Here is a 24,889-nt window from a genome sequence, read left to right as displayed (position 1 = left end):
GCATAAAAACTTTGATGAATTAGGCCCACAAAGTAAAAAAGAGAACTGATCTGGGACAAACCCGCTATCTGAGGAGGTTGAGAGAATAGACGTCAATTTCTCTTGTCTTGAATAGATTGATCCAATTTTTCTTTTTTTCATAAAGAGTACCTACTTCAGAGATTTAACTGAAAGCTCGTGGGCCCCAATACAAAATCTATACTGGGGTCACCACCCACCATATATATGGCAGGGAAGACTCGGGCTCAACTGTTACCTGTACACCCAATAGCTAAACCCATGTCCTTCTCTAAATCAGAGGCGAACTAAAGATTTGTCAAATCATTACCTTGAAGGTGGATTTATGAGACTCAATTCATCACATTTTTTTAAGCCACTTTTCTTTTTTTATCTTGTGATATTTGTTTACATTTTGGTGCCAAATTCTTCATAATGACGCACATGGTTCATGAATTTTGCCCAATGAAAAATGCTTTTTATGTTGTCTTTGACCTGAATTGTAGATTGTTTTGCACCAAGAGTCACTTCTTCCTTTAACATTAGAGCCATGATATCTACAACACAAAAAAATCACCCCACGGAGGGACTGAAGAACTCGCTGAAAAATGTAGCAACTTTTTAAAAAAACTGAAAACCTCATCCAAAATAACGAACATAAATAAAACATCCAATCACATAGAATAAAATAGGCTTTAAACAAGCCGCAAATTAAAAAAGTAAGGAGCAAATGAAAAACTGTCAAAGAAACTCTAAAAATTAGACAACGAAGGCTCAAATGCAATAATGAATCAGACCCTTGGTGCTTATTCTAGTCTTCATAATTATTACTATTTTTCAGGAGAACAAAAATACTAAAAGTTCTGCTTTTATTTCTGAATTTTCCTATGGTCTACAATTAACAATCTGCCATAAGACTGTAAAATACCGTCAAAACATGCAAATTAACAAAATGGTAAAATAATGACCCGTAAATGTCATAAAATCCTCACATATCAGAAATAATTCTTTCTCCTCGGGCGTATGAGCGACTGTATCAGTCTCAGATCTGGTGACAGATGTGACACAGTAGACAAGCACTTGTCAGATGTTTAATTTCCTGAGGGACTTTTACTTCTCGGGCTTCTGTTTTTATGCCTTTGAGTATCCATTTCCCTCATGTTTTATTGGATCATGAGCAATGTGTCAGCAATGTGGCCTGACTAGAAAATATCCTCCATATTTATATAGCTATTGAAAGGCATATATAAAATACATGATGGGTATAGACAGACAGATAACTACAGGTGCAGAAAATCAGGGTATGTGACTACAGGGAGGGCAGAGTCATTGGTAAATGTCCTACTGTGTGTTCGTAAGAGCTGCAATAGGACTAGCACTAAGGAGACAGCGAGAATGGAGGAGCGCCAAGCAGTGACACAGGAGATATGGGGCCCTGGCACATCTAACTTTTCCCCCTGGATACATATAAGATATACAAATAGATAGTATAGATTATTGATAGACAGATATATAGATATCATAGATGGTTTGGAAGATAAATATGAGAAATAAAGATTAGATTAGATAGATAGATAGATAGATAGATAGATAGATAGATAGATAGATAGATAGATAGATAGATAGATAGATATGGGATAGATAGAGAGATAGATAGATATGGGATAGATAGAGAGATAGATAGATAGATAGATAGATAGATAGATAGATAGATATGGGATAGATAGAGAGATAGATAGATAGATAGATAGATAGATAGATAGATAGATAGATAGATAGATAGATAAGATAGATAGATAGATAGATAGATAGATAGATAGATAGATAGAGAGATAGATATGGGATAGATAGATAGATAGATAGATAGATAGATAGATAGATAGATAGATAGATAGATAGATAGATAGATAGATATGGGATAGATAGAGAGCTAGATAGATATGGGATAGATAGATAGATAGATAGATAGATAGATAGATAGATAGATAGATAGATAATAGATAGATAGATAGATAGATAGATAGATAGATAGATAGATAGATAGATAAATATATAGATAATAGATAGATAGATAATAGATAGATGATAGATAAATATGGGATAGATAGATGATAGATAGATGATAGATAATAGATATGAGGTAGATGGGTAGATAGATAGATAGATAGATAGATAGATAGATAGATAGATAGATAGATAGATAGATAGATAAAAAAAAGAAAAGTGAAAATGAAGCACAAAAATAGTTAAAGGGTGCAAAGTTTCCCAGGCATGTACCAATCCTAGTAAAGCTCCCAAAGAAAAGGCTTGAAAAAGGTCCCCTTTTCTTTGGGACCGAAACGTCGCCAGATGGGCAATTAAAGTGCACGTGATTTGACTCTACTATGGTGTGCTGCTTCCAATTTTTGTGGATATAGATTGATAATAGATAGATTGATAGATAGGTAGATAGATAATAGATAGGTAGATATATAAATAGATAGATAGATAGATAGTTATATAGATAAATATATAGATAATAGATAGATAGATAATAGATAGATAGATAATTTAGATAGATGATAGATAAATATGGGATAGATAGATGATAGATAGATGATAGATAGATAGATAATAGATAGATGATAGATAAATATGGGATAGATAGATAGATAGGAGATAGATGATAGATAATAGATAGATATGAGGTAGATGGGTAGATAGATATGGGATAGATAGAAAGATATTTCACACTTTCCTTACATTCTGCGTTTGTGCTAAATGTAGTAACACAAAATAATAACCCCCACATCTACACACGTTCCGGCTTCTATGGTGGTGATCACTGTCCTTCACTGTTTGCAATATTTGTTGATTTTGTTTTTCCAAGAAACCACCCTGTTGTACTCAGATGTTTTTCTTCGAGATCTCAGGACATTATCAATGTAGGGATTGTAATAAAGCTTTTTCTCAGGGTGAAGTCTTGAGATTCTCAAGGGCAAACTAAGGTTAGCTGAGATGTGAAGCCACGTCATATGCCAGGCTGACCAAACATAAAGCTGTATTGTGGCTCCTGCTAATTCAGGTTGAGTACTACTTTCAGAAGTGTAAATCCCATCCAAATAAACGCCTGGAGTTTTTATAGTGGGCTCAGTAGGATATGGGAATATTGGAGGCAGTGCAGATTCCCGCTATATAGTAAGTCCTCATTTTCTATTTTAAGTGCAGTGAATGTGATGTAATATTGTCATAGAAGAGAGTAATGAAGAAAACTATGGTACGGTCATTCCCAACAATGCGACAGGGCAACATGTTAACCACTGCACTGCCGACAATGAGTCTATTCCCATGCCGCACGCTTCTGGCAGAACCTGCGCTATGAAGCAAATGTTTGATTCCCAGGCTCTTTTTTTTTTGCATGAAATACAAGAGGCCTGGAATAACCTGCACATTTGAAATGCTTCCAGCTGGCCCACATGCTGAAAGAGACTGGGCTTTACAAGACCCTAATTAATTTTTTGAATTAGAGGTCTTTTCCAAGTCAAAATAATGTAGATACATTTATTCTTCTCAATGTGGATCTGATCAAGTACAAAAAAACAAAAATGAGAAGCGAATGCGGCATCTGTTGACTACTTTACAGAAACTATGTTTAATCCATTCTCACATTTATCTACTGGCTCAAATACACTTGGATTCTGGCGCTGGGACATTATTATTTTTAAAGGGCAAACCTCACAAAAAAAAATAATGAAGCCGAAATGATCAAATCTTTTATGCCCCGCCCCCCCCAAAGTATCATGTAATTGGATAATCATTCCAGGGATCCTCTAGGGTATGCCCACACGATGTCTTTTTCAGAAGGATTCTTCCTGGTATCCACCTGAAAAAGCGCCACAAAAATTAAGATAATGTACAACAATGGAAAAACAACTTTCTGTGCACATTTTCCGTCGTTCTGTTACTTCTCTTAACTGTTTCCGGGTTTCGGAAACGTTGGAGCTGTTGAGAAAAGCAGAAAGTTTATTCTGTGGGTGGCTTTGTTGGCAAGCCTCTTGCTCTTTATAGCTGAAAGTATAGGAAAGCTGCCAGTTAGTTATAATCTAAACTATAAAAAAAAGATGGTGGCTGAGCCACTGCAAAGATGATGGCGAAACCGAATCAGGAAAAAGACCGCCAGCATTTTCCTGAAGTGCCTGCTCCTAGGAAAACTTTGACCGGCACGCCATCTGTGCTCATACTTTTACTCATGCTCTACTGAAGCTTATTCTGTCCATGGGAACATGGCATCCAAGCTAAAGGTCATTTCATGTCACTCTGGCAAGAGGTTTCTGGTACATGAGTAAAGTCCCAATTTCTACCAATACAATAGAAGGAACTCAACACTCAATTATCACTTGCAAATCAGATAGGCATACATTTATATCTCAGGGTCTCACATGACCTTCATCAAACATCGGATTGCAGATGGATGGGTGCAATGTTGGTCTTATCTCATGTGGGATGGCGGGTATAGTCCTAAGGAGTAATGGCGCCGAGAATCAATCAGCATAATCCACAAAAACCTAAGAGTTTATGTAAAGATGGATTCACTCTTGCCAATTATGGTGAACGTGCATTTCTAGGAGGCAGCTGATCACCTGACAAATGAGCGAAACGCTTGTTTGTAGAGAGAAATGAATCGTAAGCTTGATTATGAACTATTATTCTCGGCAGCACATATGTACTGTTTAAAAGTTGACAGTCAATGCCCACAAAAGAACCTATCACCGATCAGGATATTAAGCAGCCGATCGGCAATCAAGCCGTCAATCGACGGTTCTTAACAGCTGAAAGTTGTCCATTGTATACGAGCCATAAGGAATATTCCTGTCTGGAAACCTCTCCAGACTTTCTGTTGGATGGTGGCTCATGGTAACAGCCCAGTTTGTTGTGTTGACAGCACTGGGTTTGACTAGAGCTTCGAAGGCATTAAGGGGGCACTTGGGGGCAAGTAAAGGACCAAAACGCAAAAAGCTGAATGTGCAGTAATATATAGGCAGCTAAAGATGCATCACGTTTACAAAGAGTCATCTGCCGTAGGAGCAAGAAATGCCAAGTTTGTGGGTGCCGGAAGATGTGTCAACCTTCTAAACACCCATTTCTTATCATGACATTTTTTTTGTGGCGAAATGGTATTTTTGGCACCATGTCCTTGGTTGCCTCCAAGGGAGAGGAGTATTCCTAGGGCGTATCAGCCGCCTTGACATTTTGAACTTGGCTATGGTGCCTACCTTCCTTCCAATTAACTTGTGTGCACAATATATAGCAGTAATTTTGGAAGCTTTTTTCCATAGACATCCTTAGGTATGGTGCTTTACTAATAAGTGTATTTGATGATTACGCAGATATTATCCTTTAGTTGTTTGTGTTCATCTACATTCTCCATAGCCAGCATGTCTTCAGCTGTGGACCCCACTGTGTTACCAGACATCCTCCATCCCAAGAATGTCTGTCATACCTCATCCTCCATGTGCCCTGTGCCTTTGTACTGAACCTAAACCAAATGCCAGTGAATATTGCTTCTCTCGTGTTCATGTCTTGCTCTCTTTCCTCCTGACTACCTTTACTTTTCAGGCATTCACCACTTGGGCTGTAAGTAACATTTCTTCCCCTTAGCGTAACCGTCTCTCTGATCCTTTCTTTTTCAGCCCGTCGTTTTTTTCACCTTATCCCAAAGAAACCGAACTAACTGTGGATTTATGTACTAAGATCTCTGTTAATTCACCTGTTCCAGCTAAAATACAAAACAAAAAAAACATTTTCAAGCAAATAGTACCGATTAGTGATGAGCGAGTATACTCGTTGCTTGGGTCATCTCCGAGTATTTGTAAGTGTTCGGAGATTTAGTTTTCGTCACCTCAGCTGTATGATTTACGGCTGCTAGACAGGCAGAACACATGTGGGGATTCCCTAGCAACCAGGCAACCCCCACATGAACTCAGCCTGGCTAGTAGCCGTAAATCATTCAGCTGAGGTGACAAAAACTAAATCTCCGAACACTAACAAATACTCGGAGATCACCCGAGCGTGCTCAGGAAAACGCGAGCAACGAGTATACTCGCTCATCACTAGTACCGATCATTTATTGGTATTTGTTAAATAAAAATCCCATGCGAAGGTAGTTATAGCTATAGTTTGGCTCGTAGTTAGGCCCAATTCCTGCATTTTTGGGAACAGGTGTTTTAACAGAGAGACCCTCGTGTCTGTGTCTGGTTTTCATGTTGTGGAAAACGAAGAAAGAAAAAATGAGGCGTTTTTTTTCCCTTTCAACTCTGCATTTTCTTGTGTCCTTGCTTGGTCTGCACTGGTAATACTGATGCTATACCTCCTGCATACAAGTATTACACCCAAGCAGGCTCTCAGACTGTCAGACCTTCCCTTTATCTCACCCCTTTTTCTGGTCATATCTTTGATGTTATGGATGCACTTATGGTAACCAAGCGAGATTTTCTGTTGTGCTTGATCTAACCATGTGGTTGTCAGGTATGAGTAAAACATGGTTCTGTCAAGCACCATGGAACGTCGCGCAGCTTTCTACAGCATGGCAAGCTGCTGAGGCTTGTGCACCTAGGAAATATATCTATATACAGCCTCGCTGGTGGCAGTATGGATGCCAGTTCTGTAACGTTAACCCTGCTGTCAACAACAAGGTTGACAACGAAAAAATACTATTGACCGGTTGAGCTCACTATCTTCTACAACAAAGTCTGCTCAAACTGTATAAAGTGATCCGTGTCAGTGGTACGCTATTATGTCATGGCTAATCATTAAATCTGTTTATCTGTTACCTGTGAGCGTTAGTTATCTAAGAGCATGTGACTGGAAGTTTCACGAAAAAACCATGAACCAGCAGAAAGCACGGCTGTGCAAAGCTCTAAGTCCGTTTGTCACCCCGTCATGTCTGCCCAAGTCTTGTTTCTCTTTTTCCAGCAACCCTGAAGCCTTTTGTGCAGAACCTTTATGTGCTCTCCAGCCTTTAGAGAACCAGCGCTCCCCCTTGAGTTTATAACATTTTTCTATTCTTTGTCCTAAAATGGAATTTCAGCCGCAGTGACAATTCGATTCTGACCCCTCCAATTTTGGGTGTCGCGTAATTTGTTGACGTGTTTCACAGGTACGGAAGACTATAGGTCCAAGCTAAGCGGGGACTGCTTTGCTGACCTGGCATGTCCAGAGAAGTGTCGCTGTGAAGGCACCACAGTAGACTGCTCAAACCAGAAGCTCACCAAAATCCCTGATCACATCCCGCAGTATACCGCCGAGCTGTAAGTATATCACCCTCTCAGAAGAGTACCCTCACTGTAAAGTGACATTGGTATACCACCGCTCTACACACTGTGCGCAGGATTAATAGCTAAGGTATTTTCACCATATCATCATTTTAACGCAGATTTTCCACCTCTGCGCAGTATAAGCATGAATGCTTATTGGATGGGGCAGATGAGGTGATGTGTATTTGTGTAATGAGGGGGTGGCAAAATGGGCCCCCAAAAAAAGATTTATCTTTCTCTAAAAAGTCAAAAGTCTTACAGAGGGATGCATCACTCTTAAAACTGATAAGATATTGGGGTGTGATCCCAGAACCATCAAAAGTTTGTTCCAAATAGTCAATAAGGCTTCAAAGGTGTAGAGAAAAAAAGACGCACATTAATTGCCGAAGATTTGAGAAGTATCAGACGTGAAGTGAACGGGAAGCCATTATCCCCTGGAGCTGTCATATTCCAGCACTGCAACCTCTCTGGAGGTCCAGAAGTACAAGGTGTTCAGTGCTCGGAGGCATGGCCGAGGTAAGGAGGCTGAAACCCGACCACCACTGAACAAGACACAGAAGTGGAAACGTCAAGACTGGACCAAGAAATACCTAAAGATTTTTCAAAGGTTGTTATGGACTGATGAGATGAAAGTGACTCTTGACGGACCAGATGGATGCCCCGTTGGCTGAATCAGTAATCGGCACAGATCTCCACTTTCATTCAGATGCCAGCAAGGTGGAGGTGGGGGTACTGCTAGGGGGTGGTGCTATTATAGGTGTGGTCCAGAGGTTAAATATTAATCTAAATCATAACATAGTAACATAGTAACATAGTAACATAGTTAGTAAGGCCGAAAAAAGACATTTGTCCATCCAGTTCAGCCTATATTCCATCATAATAAATCCCCAGATCTACGTCCTTCTACAGAACCTAATTGTATGATACAATATTGTTCTGCTCCAGGAAGACATCCAGGCCTCTCTTGAACCCCTCGACTGAGTTCGCCATCACCACCTCCTCAGGCAAGCAATTCCAGATTCTCACTGCCCTAACAGTAAAGAATCCTCTTCTATGTTGGTGGAAAAACCTTCTCTCCTCCAGACGCAAAAAATGCCCCCTTGTGCCCGTCACCTTCCTTGGTATAAACAGATCCTCAGCGAGATATTTGTATTGTCCCCTTATATACTTATACATGGTTATTAGATCGCCCCTCAGTCGTCTTTTTTCTAGACTAAATAATCCTAATTTCGCTAATCTATCTGGGTATTGTAGTTCTCCCATCCCCTTTATTAATTTTGTTGCCCTCCTTTGTACTCTCTCTAGTTCCATTATATCCTTCCTGAGCACCGGTGCCCAAAACTGGACACAGTACTCCATGTGCGGTCTAACTAGGGATTTGTACAGAGGCAGTATAATGCTCTCATCATGTGTATCCAGACCTCTTTTAATGCACCCCATGATCCTGTTTGCCTTGGCAGCTGCTGCCTGGCACTGGCTGCTCCAGGTAAGTTTATCATTAACTAGGATCCCCAAGTCCTTCTCCCTATCCCTATTTATCTGATGATACTCTGGCAAAAGTGTGAACAAAGTCTTAAAGGGGTGGTCTGAAGTCAATGTAAATTTCATACCAAATCCCCAGAGGAGAGCGCACTGTCAGTGCACGGTGTCAGGATACCCAGCATGCAGAGACCAGCGCCACCCCCGCAAGTGACTGTGAGGGTGGTGCTGCTGGTCTCTACATGCCAGGTACATTGACACCACGCTCTGACAGTGCACTGAACGTCTTGTACTTCTGGGCCTCCAGGGATGTTGCGGTTCTGGAATATGAAAGCGCTGGAGGATAATGGCTTCTGGGTCACTTCACGTTTGATTTTTTTTTCTCAAATCTTTAGTAATTAGTGAGCATCTTTTTTTCCTCAACACGTTTTTTGCGACAAAACTTTTGAAAGTTCTGTGATCTTACCCCAATATTTTAGCAATTTCAAGAGCGCTGCATTGTCTGTAAGACTTGTAACAATCTTTGTCTCTTCAGAGTCAGTTTTGGTCCATTTTCCCTGATGAAAAACAAGCTGCCTAATAATTCTGCACACCTAGATAAAGGGTGTTGCATCCTTAGGCTTCACCCTCCTCATTGCACAAATACGCATCACCTGACCTGCTTCATCCAATAACCATTCTGGTTTATACAGTGCAGATCAGGAAAATCTGCATAAAATGGTTGAATGGTGCCACGTTTGTGCAGTAGATCATGTAAAGCCACTACATTGTAATACACAACGAGTCTTATTTGTGTCTATGGATTCACCTCTTTGTACATTTCCATTCATTTATTTTTTTCAGACGTCTTAACAACAATGAATTTACGGTCTTAGAAGCCACCGGAATATTCAAGAAACTTCCTCAACTGAGAAAACTGTAAGTCTTCACTCCTAATCTTATACCTCAGAGCTTTCTGGTTTGCATATCTATATATTAATCTGTAGAGCCCGCGCCCATTATCTGCCCATAGGAGCGGTATAATCCTCACACTGCTCCGTCTCACCGCCGATATGGTTCTTACAGAAGCCGCATTCACCATGTGTCCTCACACATAGGACATTGTAGAAACTGTTCCAGCTCACAAGGAATAAAACATCCAACTTTATTTGAGTAGTTAACTTTCCATCCACGCCACGAATAAGATCGCCTGTTGCGTTTTAAACGCGTTGGATTTTGAAATATATCTTTTGCCTGGACGATGGGATTTTAACTAATAAAAAACTGGATGTTTCATTTCTTCTGAGCAGGAGCAGTTTCTGACATTTTTTATTCATAGATTTCCAAATTGTTGTAGCTGAGACTTTCTTATAGGATCTTAAAGGGAATCGGTCACTAGGTTTTTGCTGCCCCATCTGAGAGCAGGAAAATGTAGGCAAAAAGACCCCGATTCCAGAGATGTATCACTTACTGGGGTGCTTGTTGCAGATTTTATAGATCCAGCCGTTCTCTGAATGCTGAGCTCTGTATAACCCTGTCTGCGCCACTGATTGGCTGCTTTCTGTGTGCACTGCAGAAAGCTGCCAATCAGCGGTAAGGGTGGGGTTATACAGAGGTCATGACTAAGGAGAACTACATGGCAGTAGGTTTACTACTCCTCTAGTGATACTCTCCTGATGATAAAACACTGATTCTATCGAAGCTACAGCAAACAGCCCAGTAAGTGACACATCGCTGGAATCAGGGAGTCTATTCCTACATTATGCTGCTCTCAGAATAGGTGGCAAAATGTAGGTGACATATTCACTTTAAAAGCCTGAAAAAGGAAGTTTTCTTAAGGTTATTGCAGGAAGGGGGGTAAAATTGCATCCACTGTAGAGAATCCCATGCAAGTCTAACCAATATAGTGACCACATTCCAACAATTATTATTGTGTCCTTGAGCCCCTCATTCCTCTTGTAATACTGAATGCTCCCATAACATTAAACAGAGGTTAGCCAAACCTACAGATTTTGGCGGGATTGGCGAACAATCTTATGTGTATGGGGGTCTCATTGGGGAAAGAAGGGTCGGACATGTTGAATTTTTACAGTAAAGTGTTTAGAAGCACCCTACTCCCGTCGGTGTATTGACAATATACACGTTCTATCACCCAGAGCGTAAGGAGGAAAATAATGGCTGATGGCTATCCAACTTGTATGGGCACCATACAAATAAGACCGTTGGTTGGTAGCACAAGAATCGCTCGGCTCTGCTGCCCTCATCAATATAAGGGGATCATACTTGGGTTTTGACTTTGCAAACGGTCTCAACGACCCAATAGACAAGGCGTCAGGCCTTCACTATACTCGCTCTGCTACATAGTATCATATGGATATACCATAGCCCCTTCCTCTGTATATCCTAGAATCACACATTGAACACTAATATTGGTAGACTAGGGATAATATCCTATGATTTAGACTGTGGTTTTCTGAACCATAAAACAAACTAAATATCGAAATCTAAGGTTTTTTTTTTAATCTCCAGTAAAGCTCAGAGTTTATTTTCTCTTCTATCTGATATACAGTATATATAACTGTTACATTTACATAATTGACCTTATAGTATAATAGTTACCCAGTAATGTCCAATGTTACATTGAGACTCACAATAAAGCTGATGGTTTTGTGTGGTTTACGTCTATGGGTGAATTTCTCAGGGCCGGCGTCTCATGTGTCATCCTGAGACATTGGAGAAGCACACACCTCTTAATAATATCGGCACATCATTCGGGATCTCTGAGCACCAGAAAATGAAATATTAACTGGCGTAGGTGGCAGCTCCAGTAAAAGAAGAGAGAGCATTCATCTATAGTACTAGGCAAACGTTTTAGACGGGTGCGGAATCATTGTACAAAGTAAGAGTGATCTCCAAACAGAGGTGCAGTTTGTTTTTTTTTATCAATCAGCAAAATGAATGAACAAAAGAGAAATCCAAATAAAATCAATATAAGGCGTGACCGCCTTTTGATTTCAAAACAGCATCAATTCTTCTTGGTACACTTGTACAAAGTCAGGGATTTTGCAGGATTATAGAGTCGGGAGATTGTGCAACTTTGCTTTAACCTGCATATGAAAATGATGATGATCAATGATTTTCATATGTAGGATAAAACACAGTCTAAAACAGACACGGCTATGTAAAAAGATTAAAACTAGGTTAGGAAGAGCCAAACTCTGCTACAAGGGTGAGGTTGTGGAAGACGATTTCATGTCAGTGATCACACACCGTGCCAAGACCGAGCGCAGCAACAAGACGCAAGGTCATTACGATATAGATAGATTACTATAGATAGATTAGCGAAATTAGGATTATTTAGTCTAGAAAAAAGACGACTGAGGGGCGATCTAATAACCATGTATAAGTATATAAGGGGACAATACAAATATCTCGCTGAGGATCTGTTTATACCAAGGAAGGTGACGGGCACAAGGGGGCATTCTTTGCGTCTGGAGGAGAGAAGGTTTTTCCACCAACATAGAAGAGGATTCTTTACTGTTAGGGCAGTGAGAATCTGGAATTGCTTGCCTGAGGAGGTGGTGATGGCGAACTCAGTCGAGGGGTTCAAGAGAGGCCTGGATGTCTTCCTGGAGCAGAACAATATTGTATCATACAATTATTAGGTTCTGTAGAAGGACGTAGATCTGGGGATTTATTATGATGGAATATAGGCTGAACTGGATGGACAAATGTCTTTTTTCGGCCTTACTATGTTACTATGTTACTATGTTACTATATATTGTATCAGCGAGGTCTCTTCCGGGTAAAGATTTCAAAGCAAACTGGGGTTTTAAGCTGTGCTATTCATGCTCTTTTGAAGAAGTATTCCAAGAACAAAGTTAATTTTAATCAACAGGTCTTGGAATAAAAATAATTTCCATAATTGGATGTGTTTAAATAAAATGTTCCTGTGCTGAGATAATCTTATAAATGTGTCCCTGCTGTGTACTGTGTAATAGCTGTGTCTGACCGTACAGGAACATAGTCTGATCATACCACAGCTCCTGGGAAGGGGAGGAAGCAAAAAAGAGGATACAGACAGGACAGCATGGGATAACAGCTGATTCTTAAAAACAGGCTGGGAAATGTTTTACTCATAAAAATAATCAGCTGAGATCCCGTGCTGTCCTGTCTGTATACTCTTTTGCTTCCTTCCCTGCCCAGGAGCTGTGGTATGATCAGACCATGTCCCTGTACGGTCAGACACAGCCATTACACAGTACACAGCAGGGACACATTTATAAGATTATCTCAGCACAGGAAGATTTTTTAAACACAGCCAATTGTGGAAATTATTTTTATTCTGAGATCTATTGATTAAAATTACCTTTGTGGGAAAACCCCTTTAATCCAGCAGATGAAAAATACGTCATGCTTACCGCTCATCAAAACTAGATGTCCAGTTCTGCCATTAGCTCAAAAATGGGAACATCAGTGCTGAGCTATACAGGCAGATACTGATGCCATACCATCAGGGAGGCATCCGACTGAATCCAACCTTGTTCTGCTGCAAGACAATGACTGTTATTAAAAACTATCTTTAAAAGGAATCTGACACTTGACTTGAAAAAACGCTATTAACCTGCAGTCATGTGGTTAAAATGCGGGTTAACAACATTTTTAACCTGCCCGGTACTGACACTTAGACACTCGCTGCCTGGAGGAAAATGGCTTTATTCCTCCCGGCAGAGTTCGGGTTTCAGTCATGGGGTGGCGCCGATGTGGTTTCAGTCACCGCTTTGTGTATACAGAGGGGCCGTTGTAACCATGCTCTGGCCCTGACTGACAGCTGGTTAAGCATTAGACTTGGCTGTCAGTCACTGCAGGGGGCACAGTTATAGCTGCTGCTCACAATACATAGAGAGTGACTGAAACCGCATCGGCACTGCCCCATGACTGAAATCCAACCACTACCGGGAGGAATAAAGTTCATTTTCTCCCAGCAGCAAGGGTCTAAGTGCTGGCTCCGGACAGGTTCAGAGCACTATTAGCCTGCAGAATAACCCCATATCTGCAGTATAATAGCGTTTTTTCACATGACAGATTCCCTTTATGGACGAACAAGGAGTTGAAGATCTGTGGTTAGTTGTCCAAGATGCTTGGAACAACCTCCCAGCTGAGCTCCTACAGAGACTACAAATTTACCCAGGCGAGTTGATGCTGTTTTGAAGGTAAAAGGCATTCACGCTAAATATTGATTTGATTTAGATTTTTCCTATCATTGCAAGTAAAACTAAACAAAGAGGAACTCTACAGTCTTCATTAAATTAAAATTTCTCTTTCTGTGTCTCCTTGGTAACAGACTACAAATAAACCTGTGTAGTCTGACTCTGTAGCCATACTCTCTTCCATCTCCTCCTTACAACCAGTGGACTTGCCAAATGCACAATAGTAAGAAGTTGATGGAAGTGTCTCTGTTGCCAAAGAGAACTATAGATCTTCACGGACTGTAAACGCAAAACAGTAGATTTTTATCCATTTAATAGGCCATGTTAAAGAAAAAACAATAGTTTTAAAGGAGTTAAGATAACCTGTCACCTCGGAATATGCTATCAACTTTTAATCTGTATGGAAATAATGTTACAGTGATGTCCAGCCGCCTTACAGAATGTGTGGGAAAAGATTAACTTCTATCCTCCCGGCAGCCTTCAGTCATGTGGGCATGCAGGGAGCAGCTACTGTACAGGCACCACTCGCCATAATGTGAGCGGCAGCTGTAAACCCGGCCCAGCACTGTGACAGCTCATTTTGAAGCACATCTGTGCAGAGTGATCGTGGTATAGTGGGCTGGGCTGTGAGCTGTGGCCATGCCCCCTTGACTGGAGGCTGGTGGCTACCTGTGTGAGTGGGGACTGTGGCCATGCCCCCTTGACTGGATGCTGGTGGCTACCTGTGTGAGCTGTGGCCATGCCCCCTTGACTGGATGCTGGCGGCTACCTGTGTGAGCGGTGGCTGTGGCCATGCCCCCTTGACTAGATGCTGGCGACTACCTGTGTGAGCTGTGGCCATGCCCCCTTGACTGGATGCTGGCGGCTACCAGTGTGAGCGGTGGCTGTGGCCATGCCCCCTTGACTGGATGCTGGGGGCTACCTGTGTGAGCAGTGGCTGTGGCCATGCCCCCTTGACTTGATGCTGGGGGCTACCTGGAGAAATAAGTTCAATAAGGCTGCGTTCACATTTGCGCTGTGCGGTGCTGCATCTGCGACGCAATGCACAACGCATGCAAAAACGCATGCAAAACACAGCTTTTTGTGATGCATGCGTTCATTTTTTCATGATTTTTGGCGCAGAAAAAACTGCATCATGCAGCGTTTTCTGTTGCGCCAAAAAGACGCATGCGTCACAAAACGCAAGACAACGCATGTCCATGCGCCCCCCATGTTAAATATAGGGGCGCATGGCGCATGCGTCGCCGCGGCTGCGACCGACGCAGCCCCGCACAATGCTAATGTGAACGTAGCCTAACTGCACTTTAAGTAAGGCAGGTAGGCAGCATTATAGCGCTACTTACCTTTGGATTAACCCTATGTGTACAGGTAGTGTTTTCCATGGTGACAGGTTCTCTTTAAAATATGATCAGGATATGCTTGATGATTACAGAAGAAAAATGATGAAATGCGGGAAAACTCGGGGATAAATAGCAGGGGGATATTGTACAGTGCCAATGTGAAACAAATTAAATCCTGATATTGCACATAACTCTACATAGAAAACAACAAAGCAAATACTCAGTGTTCCCGATCTCACAGATCTTTATCCAGTCCGACAGGGAGGATCAAGATGATGTATGTTTATATTGTCATGATCTGCTCGCCCGGGAGAACCGTTTACTTTGCAGTGTGTTGAAGTCTTACCGCTTTCATGTTTTACATTGGCATCATACCCAGTGTACTTTTGTTCATGGTTTTGATATCATTAAAAATTTTCCTATTTTTAGAAATTTAAGCAACAACAAGATCACGGATATCGAAGAAGGAGCTTTTGATGGGGCAAACGGAGTGAATGAACTCATCCTGACCAGCAACAGAGTAGAAAATGTGCACCATAAAATGTTCAAAGGCCTGGACGGGCTCAAGTCATTGTACGTGTATCGGCTTTCCTTTCTACTTTTTTCACGCCTAATTACGATTTTTTTATTATGAGTAGAAATGGTTGGAATCGATTTGCAGAACCTGATCCAGCGGCCAGAGATCAGTAATCTGTGAACCGCCACTTGCCTCCTGCCATTCGTGGTTCTCGTGATTAGCCGGTCCGGCACAATGTCTCATTTGCCACAGCAATGACGTTGCACCACGCCGGCTAATCAGTGTGGTCAGGTAAGATTACTGACCCAGTCGCTGAATGGAGTCCTGCAAATCGATTCACCCCACCTCTAATTACAAATAATCGGTGTCGGACTGGGGGCCAAGGGCGCAACAGTAACCAACTCCAGGGCCCCACTTTTCAGCTACATGCAAATGTGACATTATCATCGATCACAAATCTATATAACAATGAACGGGGTAGATCGTTAAATAAGATGCTGGCTTTGTCTGTACATAGTGAATCAAGTGTATTGTGCCAAGTACTGATCATATAAGAGGGTGGTGGCCCACACCTGCACAGGGGACCCCTGGAGGATTCTCCTCTTCTCCTGTGGGCCAGTCCAAGCCTGTAACAGAACTAATAAAAGCATTATAAGTCTAATGTACAGAATTGATCTAATATATAATTGCCTAGAATACTACTTCCTGCAATTTGTGCCAACTTCCGTGGCTTTGTCCGGAGCTAATGTCCGGAGCTAATGTCCGGAGATTAATTGCCTAGAATACTACTTCCTGCAATTTGTGCCAACTTCCGTGGCTTTGTCCGGAGCTAATGTCCGGAGCTAATGTCCGGAGCTGATATGCGGACCTAATGTATGGAGCTAATGTCCGGAGCTAATGTCCGGAGATAAGTGACGTCAACAGTGTCCAGTGTCTGATTGGTTGCCGCCTGCTGCGAGCGACCAATCAGAAACGTGCCGTACTGTGACACACTCCGCCCGCCATTTTGGTGTGATTTTTGAATTTTTACCTCACAGCAAGTTTCTACTGCATGGAGGCGGGCCCAGTGACGTTGCTCTTCAAGCTCCTGCCGAATTTCGTCAAAAAAATGATAATACCATTTACCAAAACTATATATATTTAGTTGTGAAGTGGTTCAGTGACATTTTCACACCAATTTTGAACTTTTGTTTGGTGTTTTCTCCATATACTGCCTATTATTTTTGTTCTTTCTTACTATTATTTATTAATTGTATTATTCTTACATTTGAATAAATAAAGTATATATGGATTCTAGACTCCCGATTCTTTAGAATCGGGCTGCCATCTAGTTGAATATAAGCTTCTGGGGGGTGGGGTAGAGTCTGAAGGTGGAAAGGTAGCAGTCTCAACTGGTCCCTAAGGAGTCGAAAGAGTCTCTTAGTCCCATAAGATGACAACAGTATGCCAAATAATACTAGATAAAGAGAAATGTTGTGTACAATTCTATATTTCTAGTGTAACAAGCTATAACTTTTCTTTTTCTCCGGTTTCTCGCAGGATGCTGAGAAGTAATCACATCACCTGTGTGAATAATGACAGCTTTACCGGTCTGAGCTCTGTGCGCTTACTCTCGCTCTATGACAATCAGATAGTCACAGTGGCCCCCGGAGCATTTGACACGCTGCATTCTCTGTCTACGTTGTAAGTAAAGTCTTGAAGCATAGCCCGCCGCTAGTGTTGTGTTGACCTTATGCCAAGTAATCTCAGTTGTAAAGTTTTCTGCACATATCTGAAAATTGCTTGGGTTTGGTAAGACTTGTTCTGCCGCAAACACCTGTTCCCTCTGCAGTGAATGGAATCTAAGTAGAATCTGCGCTGCTCTGTATGGCCGCCATCACACAGGGAGAGGTTTAGTGCAAAACTATCCACACCTTCTTGTATTTTGGGCTGAAACTTTTCTTCTTAAACAGCTTAAATCTATCCAGATAGCAAACTGCACAAAATTAGGGCTCAAACTGCTTCCAAAAATGGAGTAGACAATCACATGATTAGTGATGATCTAGTGAATTAGCATGGAACCAAACTTATTTTCACTCGGCAATAATGTGGAACAATCATTTTTATAAACGATCAGCGCGATCATTGGCCTAAAAGTCAGAAATAAAAATAGATACACCATATACTGATATACTGTTATGTTGTTCATACCACCAGCTGTTTGCACCCACTTCCTTTCCATAAGCCTTGACCTCTGTCCAGGCTCGCACTGCCCATTAGAGCTTGTGCACACTACCTTACAAATCGAACGAGTGCTGCCTGTGGTTTTGACCGATATCACTTGTACCCATGTCATTTTGTGGTGTCGTGCTCATGTTCGATGTTTTTTGGTCAACGGAAAAAAATCACAGCATGGACAATTTGCCTCTAAGAATTGGATGGCACTTGCCCATTCAAGTATATAAAAAATATCGGACCGCACTCAAATGACATTCAAGTACAGTCCGATTTTCATGGACTGACTGCATGGAGAAGTTGAAAAAACTTTTTTTTTCTGTCCACCTCCAGATCCCACTTTAGTCAAACTCTGATCAGTCTGACTAGTGATTTTCTGTGATGGAGAGGAAATGGTTATCCCTTAAATTGATAGCATCAAACAACCCAGCCAGGCCCCTTCTCTCTAGAGGTTGCAATGGTTGCTTCCGTGGTTCATTTTTCATTCCCGCCTGCACCTTTCTTAGAGAACCTGACATGATGTATAACAGGTTTAATATACAATACTGGTCCATTTGATACTTTGGTTTGTTCCATTCTTCAAAGGTCCAAGTCTTGACCGTGTGTGAGGTCCTATAAATTTATATACAATAAGATGCAGGTGTTTCTCATAAAATTAGAATATTATCAAAAATTTAATTTATTCCAGTTCTTCAATACAAAAAGTGAAACTCATATATTATATAGAGTCATTACAAACAGAATGATGTATTTCAAGTGTTTATTTCTGTTAATGTTGATGATTATGGCTTACAGCCAATGAAAACCCAAAAGTCATTATCTCAGTAAATTAGAATAATTAACAGATAACACCTGCAAAGGCTTCCTAAGCATTTCAATAGGTCCCTTAGTCTGTTTCAGTAGGCTTCACAATCATGGGGAAGACTGCTGACGTGACAGATGTCCAGAAGGCAGTCATTGACACACTCCACAAGGATGGTAAGCTACAAAAGGTCATTGCTAAAGAAGCTGGCTGTTCACAGAGTGTTGTATCCAAGCATATTAATGGAAAGTTGAATGGAAGGAAAAAGTGTGGTAGAAAAAGGTGCACAAGCAACCGGGATAACCGCAGACTTGAAATGATATTTAAGAAAAGGCCATTCAAAAATTTTGGGGGAGATTCACAAGGACTGGTCTTCTGCTGGAGTCACTGCTTCAAGAGCCACCACACACAGATGTACCCAGGACATGGGCTACAAGTGTCACATTCCTTGTGTCAAGCCACTCATGACCAATAGACAACGCCAGAAGCGTCTTACCTGGGCCAAGGAGAACAAGAACTGGACTGTTGCTCGGTGGCCCAAGGTGTTGTTTTCAGATGAAAGTAAATGTTGTATTTCATTTGGAAATCAAGGTCCCAGAGTCTGGAGGAAGAGTGGAGAGGCCACAATCCAAGCTGCTGGAGGTCTAGTGTGACGTTTCCACAATCAGTGATGGTTTGGGGAGCCATGCCATCTGCTGGTGTAGGTCCACTGTGTTTTATCAAGACCAAAGTCAGCGCAGCCGTCTACCAGGACATTTAAAAGCACTTCATGCTTCCCTCTGCTGACAAGATTTTTAGAGATGGATATGTCATTCTCCAGCACGACTTGGCACCTGTCCACACTGTCAAAAGTACCAATACCTGGTTTACAAACAACAGGATCACTGTGCTTGATTGGCAGCAAACTCACCAGACCTTAACCCCATAGAGAATCTATGGGATATTGTCAAGAGGAAGATGAAAGACACCAGACCCAACAATGCAGATGAGCTGAATGCTGCTATCAAAGCAACCTGGGTTTCCATAACACCTCAGCAGCGCCACAGGATTATCGCCTCCATGCCACGCCGCATTGATGCAGTAACTGAAGGGGCCCCGACCAAGTTTTGAGTGCATTTACTGAACATACATTTCAGTAGCCCAACATTTTGGATGTTAAAATCATTTTTCAAGCTGGTGTTATAAAGTATTTTAATTTACTGAGATAATGACTTTTGGGTTTTCATTGGTTGTAAGCCATAATCATCAACATTAACAGAAATAAACACTTGAAACAGATCACTCTGTGTGTAATGACTATATAATGTTTGAGATTCACTTTTTGCATTGAAGAACTGAAATAAGCTAACTTTTTGATGATAATCTAATTTTGTGAGAAGAATCTGTATATTAACTTTATTTAAATTGGCCCAAAATGGTAATATTCTATCTAAATATGTTGCTAAATATTGTCCTATAGTTGGAGACAAATTGTAATATTTAGGGATGATTGCCAGGTATTTGCACACACCTGAAGAGAGGGAGAGGATATTACCATTACTGTAAATTCAGAGTTATCTTCATGTGACACAGCGGCCACCGAGACACTTACTTTCTCATGTATATGACATGTGACACTCTACACCTAGCAGCTAATTTGTGAAAATTAAAGATGACATGTTTATGAAGGTCGGCGTCGTCAATAGACGAAAAAAATGAAGTGGTGAGATGCCAGGGGTATCAAGGATTGCAAGTGAATTCATTTTTATAACTGGCATGTAATCAACTCAGCTGTCAGTTTGAATTGGAAAGCGGCACCGTGAAGCCGCCCAGAGATGGAAATCACAAGATGACAAATTAATGAAATTGTGGATGTCAGTTAAAATCCAATAACAAAAAAGTAATCCGCCTTCATCCCTATATCATATTACTGCATTGTGCGAGAGGTGCGCTGTGACAGCCAGGCGGATTGGCTGCAAACTCAAATAACCTGCTAAATGAGCTGAAAGGGATTCATGGCGGTAATCTGATATTGTCATCTGCATGTGTGAATCACTGGGATAGAAGTCAGGGCTCAGTGGTAGAAAAAAATAAATGTTTGTTGTACATATTTGGGGAATTTTTGACACACAGTACCTGGTGTATCATTTCAGCCACTGCATGGTACATAAAACGGGGCATTAATGCCACATGACTGATCATTTAGGAGAAGGCAGAACTAGGCAGAATTCCCACAATTTTCACATAGGCTACTAAGCCTAATATTAGGACCATATTTCTTTTGCACAAGGAAACATTTTATAAGTCATCACATTATCATCACAGACAGGATAACAATGACAGGTAACACCTCTATATACAGTAGATAACGCAGGATGCACTATTCACATAGGTGACTATTCACAATGGCTCAGCTCCTCCCCATAACTGCATAAGGATCTCTGCACAGACTCGCTCCTCTACCTGCATAAGGATCTCAGCACAGAGCTCCTCCCCTACCTGCATAAGGATCTCTGCACAGAGCTCCTTCCCTACCTATATAAGGATCTCTGCACAGAGCTCCTTCTCTACCCACATAAGGATCTCTGCACAGAGTTCCTCCCCTACCTGCATAAGGATCTCTGCACAGAGGTCCTCCCATGCCTGCATAAGGATCTCGGCACAGACCTCCTCCCATACCTGCATAAGGATCTCTGCACAGAGCTCCTCCCATACCTGCATAAGGATCTCTGCAGAGTTCCTCCCTTACCTGCATAAGGATCTCTGCACATAGCTCCTTCCCTACCTATATAAAAATCTCTTCACAGAGCTCCACCCCTACCTATATAAGGATTTATGCACAGAGCTGCTCCCCTACCTGCATAAGGATCTCTGCACAGATCTCCTCCTCTACCTGTATAAGGATCTCTGCACATAGTTCCTCCCCTGCCTGCATAAGGATCTCTGCTCAGAGCTCCTTCCCTACCTGCATAAGGATTTCTGCACAGAGCTCCTCCCATACCTGCATAAGGATCTCTGCACAGAGCTCCTCCCATACCTGCATAAAAATCTCTGCACAAAACTCCTCCCCTACCTCCATAAGGATATCTGCACAGAGTTCCTCTCCTACCTTCATAAGGATCTCTGCACAGAGTTACTCTCCTACCTGTATAAGGATCTATGCAGAGAGCTCCTTCCTTACCTGCATAAGGATCACTGCACAGAGCTCCTCCCCACCTGCATAAGGATCTCTGCACAGAGCTCCTTCCCTACCTATATAAGGATATCTGCACAGAGCTCTTCCCATACCTGCATAAGGCTCTCTGCACATAGTTTCTTCCCTACCTATATAAGGATCTCTGCACAGAACTCCTCCCCTACCTACATAACGATTTATGCACACAGCTGCTCCGTCCATACCTGCATAAGGATCTCTGCACAGAGCTGCTCCCCTACCTGCATAAGGATCTCTGCACAGAGCTCCTCCCATACCTGCATACAGATCTCTGCACAAAACTCCTGCCCTACCTCCTCAAGGATATCTGCACAGAGTTCCTCTCCTACCTCCATAAGGATCTCTGCACAGAGTTCCCCCCCCACCTGCATAAGGATCTATGCAGAGAGCTCCTTCCTTACCTGCATATGGATCGCTGCACAGAGCTCCTCCCCACCTGCATAAGGATCTCTGCAGAGTTCCTCCCCTACCTGCATAAGGATCTCTGCACAGAGCTCCTCCCATACCTGCATAAGGATCTCTGCACAGAGCTCCATCCTTACCTACATAAGGATATCTGCACAGAGCTCTTCCAGTACCTGCATAAAGATATCTGCACATAGCTTTTTCCCTACCTATATAAGGATCTTTGCGCAGAGCTCCTCCCCTACCTACATAAGGAATTATGCACATAGCTGCTCCCCTACCTGCACAAGGATCCCTACACAGAGCTTCTCCCCTACCTGCATAAGGATCTCGGCACAGAGCTCCGTCCATACCTCCATATGGATCTCTGCACAGAGCTGCTCCCCTACCTGCATAAGGATCTCTACATAGAGCTCCTCCCCCTACCTGCATAATGATCTCTGCAGAGATCTCCTCCCTACCTGCATAAGGATCTCTGCACATATCTCCTCCCTACCTGCATAAAGATCTCTGCACAGATCTCCTCTCCTACCTACAGAGTTTCTCCCCTACTTGCATAAGGATCTCTGCATAGAGGTCCTCTCATACATTCATAAGAATCTCTGCACATAGCTCCTTGACTACCTGCATAAGGATCTCTGCACAGGGCTCCTTTCCTACCTGCATAAGAATCTCTGCACAGAGCTCCCCCGTAACTGCATAAGGATCTCTGCACATAGCTCCTCCTGAACCTGCATAAGGATCTCTGCACATATCTCCTCCCTACCTGCATAAGGATCTCTGCACAGATCTCTTCTCCTACCTGAATAAGGATCTCTACACAGAGTTCCTCGCCTACCTGCATAAGAATCTCTGCACAGAACTCCTTGACTACCTGCATAAGGATCTCTGCACAGAGCTCCTTTCCTACCTGCATAAGGATCTCTGCACAGAGATCCTCCTACCTGCATAAGGATCTCTGCACAGACTTCATCTACCTGCAGAAGGATCTCTTCACTGAGTTCCTTCTCTACCTGCATAAGGATCTCTGCATAGACCTCAGGTACCTGCATACGGAAATGTGTGACTCTGTACCACACCTCGACGCGCGTTTCACCGCCTCTTCAGTTTCGTCAGGAAACTGCAGAGGCGGTGAAACGCAGGTCGAGGTGTGGTACAGAGTCACACATCTATTAATAACATGACTACAGGTAACTCATGGTGATACCCATAGAAGGTTCTACTATTGGGGCATGATGTCTTGGGATAGGTGCAATGACGATAGATAATCGCTTCATTTTTTATATGCAGTTCTATTTTTGGGCACATGCACTTTAGTTGTTGATATTAGATACAGCTATATGCTGGGGCTAATTTTGCAATCCTGGATACGGTTATGAGTGATTTTCATCACCATTGATAATACTACTCAGCATTTTCATACCCCATATGAAATATTTTGGAAGTTGCCATAATATATAGTTGTTGTGTGGCTCTTTGTATCTCTCCATTTCTCTACAATCAATCTAGATTTTCTATGGGTGGTTAATACCATCCGGTTTGTACTCTTGTTTTTATTTATGATGTATTAATTTATTTGTAACTTGTTATTCTAATTTTTTGACATTATAATAAAATGGCATTTTAATTGGATCATATTGTTCCTTCGTTGTCTCTATAAGTAGATGATTTAATAGTATATGAGGTGTTTACTTTAAGTGTATAAGGCCTCGTTCACATTTGCGCTGTTGGGCCTTTCGTCGACGACGCAACGCACAGCGCATGCAAAACGCATGCAAAAACGCATTGTTTTGTGACGCATGCGTCCATTTTTGGCTTGATTTTGGACACAAAAAAATGCAACATGCAGCGTCCTCTGCGCCCTGACGCTTGCGCCAAAAATGACGCATGCGTCACAAAATGCAAGACAACGCATGTCCATGCGCCCCCATGTTAAATATAGGGGCACATGACGTATGCGTCGCCGAACCTGCGCCCGACGCAACCCTAATGTGAACGTAGCCTAACAGTTATAAATGTTCATCACCCACCTTGTCTCCTGGAAAAATGGAATATACACTAGTATTGGGCAATGCTGCTTGCTCCTAGATGTAAAACAAAAATAAACTAAAATGTGCAAAAATCTCCCACAATCATTCACAGTCTACGGAATATTTGTTTTAGCGTATTTCACTTGTTTGACATTGTAGGAACCTTCTGGGCAATCCTTTCAATTGTAACTGTCACCTAGCCTGGCTGGGAAATTGGCTGAGGAAGAAACGCATTGTTACTGGAAACCCTCGATGCCAAAAACCTTACTTCCTCAAAGAAATTCCAATCCAAGACGTCGCCATTCAGGACTTTACTTGCGATGAAGGTAAGAGCTAAGCAATATTCAGAGTACAGGGTCCGAGGAATAAACGTGTCTTCCCACTGAACAAGCTTTTATTATTTCGCCTTACCTTAGATTTCTGCCTAATAA

At 42.0% G+C, this 24,889-nt stretch overlaps 1 protein-coding gene across 2 annotated transcripts in view; it reads left to right on the top strand.

Annotated features, from left to right (window-relative positions):
- The window catches only part of SLIT2 (slit guidance ligand 2), a 391,877-nt gene that overhangs the window by 320,471 nt on the left and 46,517 nt on the right, over window positions 1-24,889 (top strand). For both annotated transcript variants that reach the window (XM_069744688.1, XM_069744689.1), the window contains exons 15-19: window positions 7,133-7,283; window positions 9,612-9,686; window positions 15,727-15,870; window positions 17,354-17,497; window positions 24,618-24,784. In XM_069744688.1, coding sequence (XP_069600789.1) covers window positions 7,133-7,283; window positions 9,612-9,686; window positions 15,727-15,870; window positions 17,354-17,497; window positions 24,618-24,784 — 681 coding nt within the window. The remainder of the gene's footprint in view (window positions 1-7,132; window positions 7,284-9,611; window positions 9,687-15,726; window positions 15,871-17,353; window positions 17,498-24,617; window positions 24,785-24,889) is intronic.

Source organism: Ranitomeya imitator, chromosome 1, assembly GCF_032444005.1.
Source record: "Ranitomeya imitator isolate aRanImi1 chromosome 1, aRanImi1.pri, whole genome shotgun sequence".
NCBI lineage: Eukaryota > Metazoa > Chordata > Amphibia > Anura > Dendrobatidae > Ranitomeya > Ranitomeya imitator.
The sequence above is the reverse complement of the archived record's forward strand: the minus strand, read 5'-3'. Positions and strand labels throughout refer to the sequence as shown.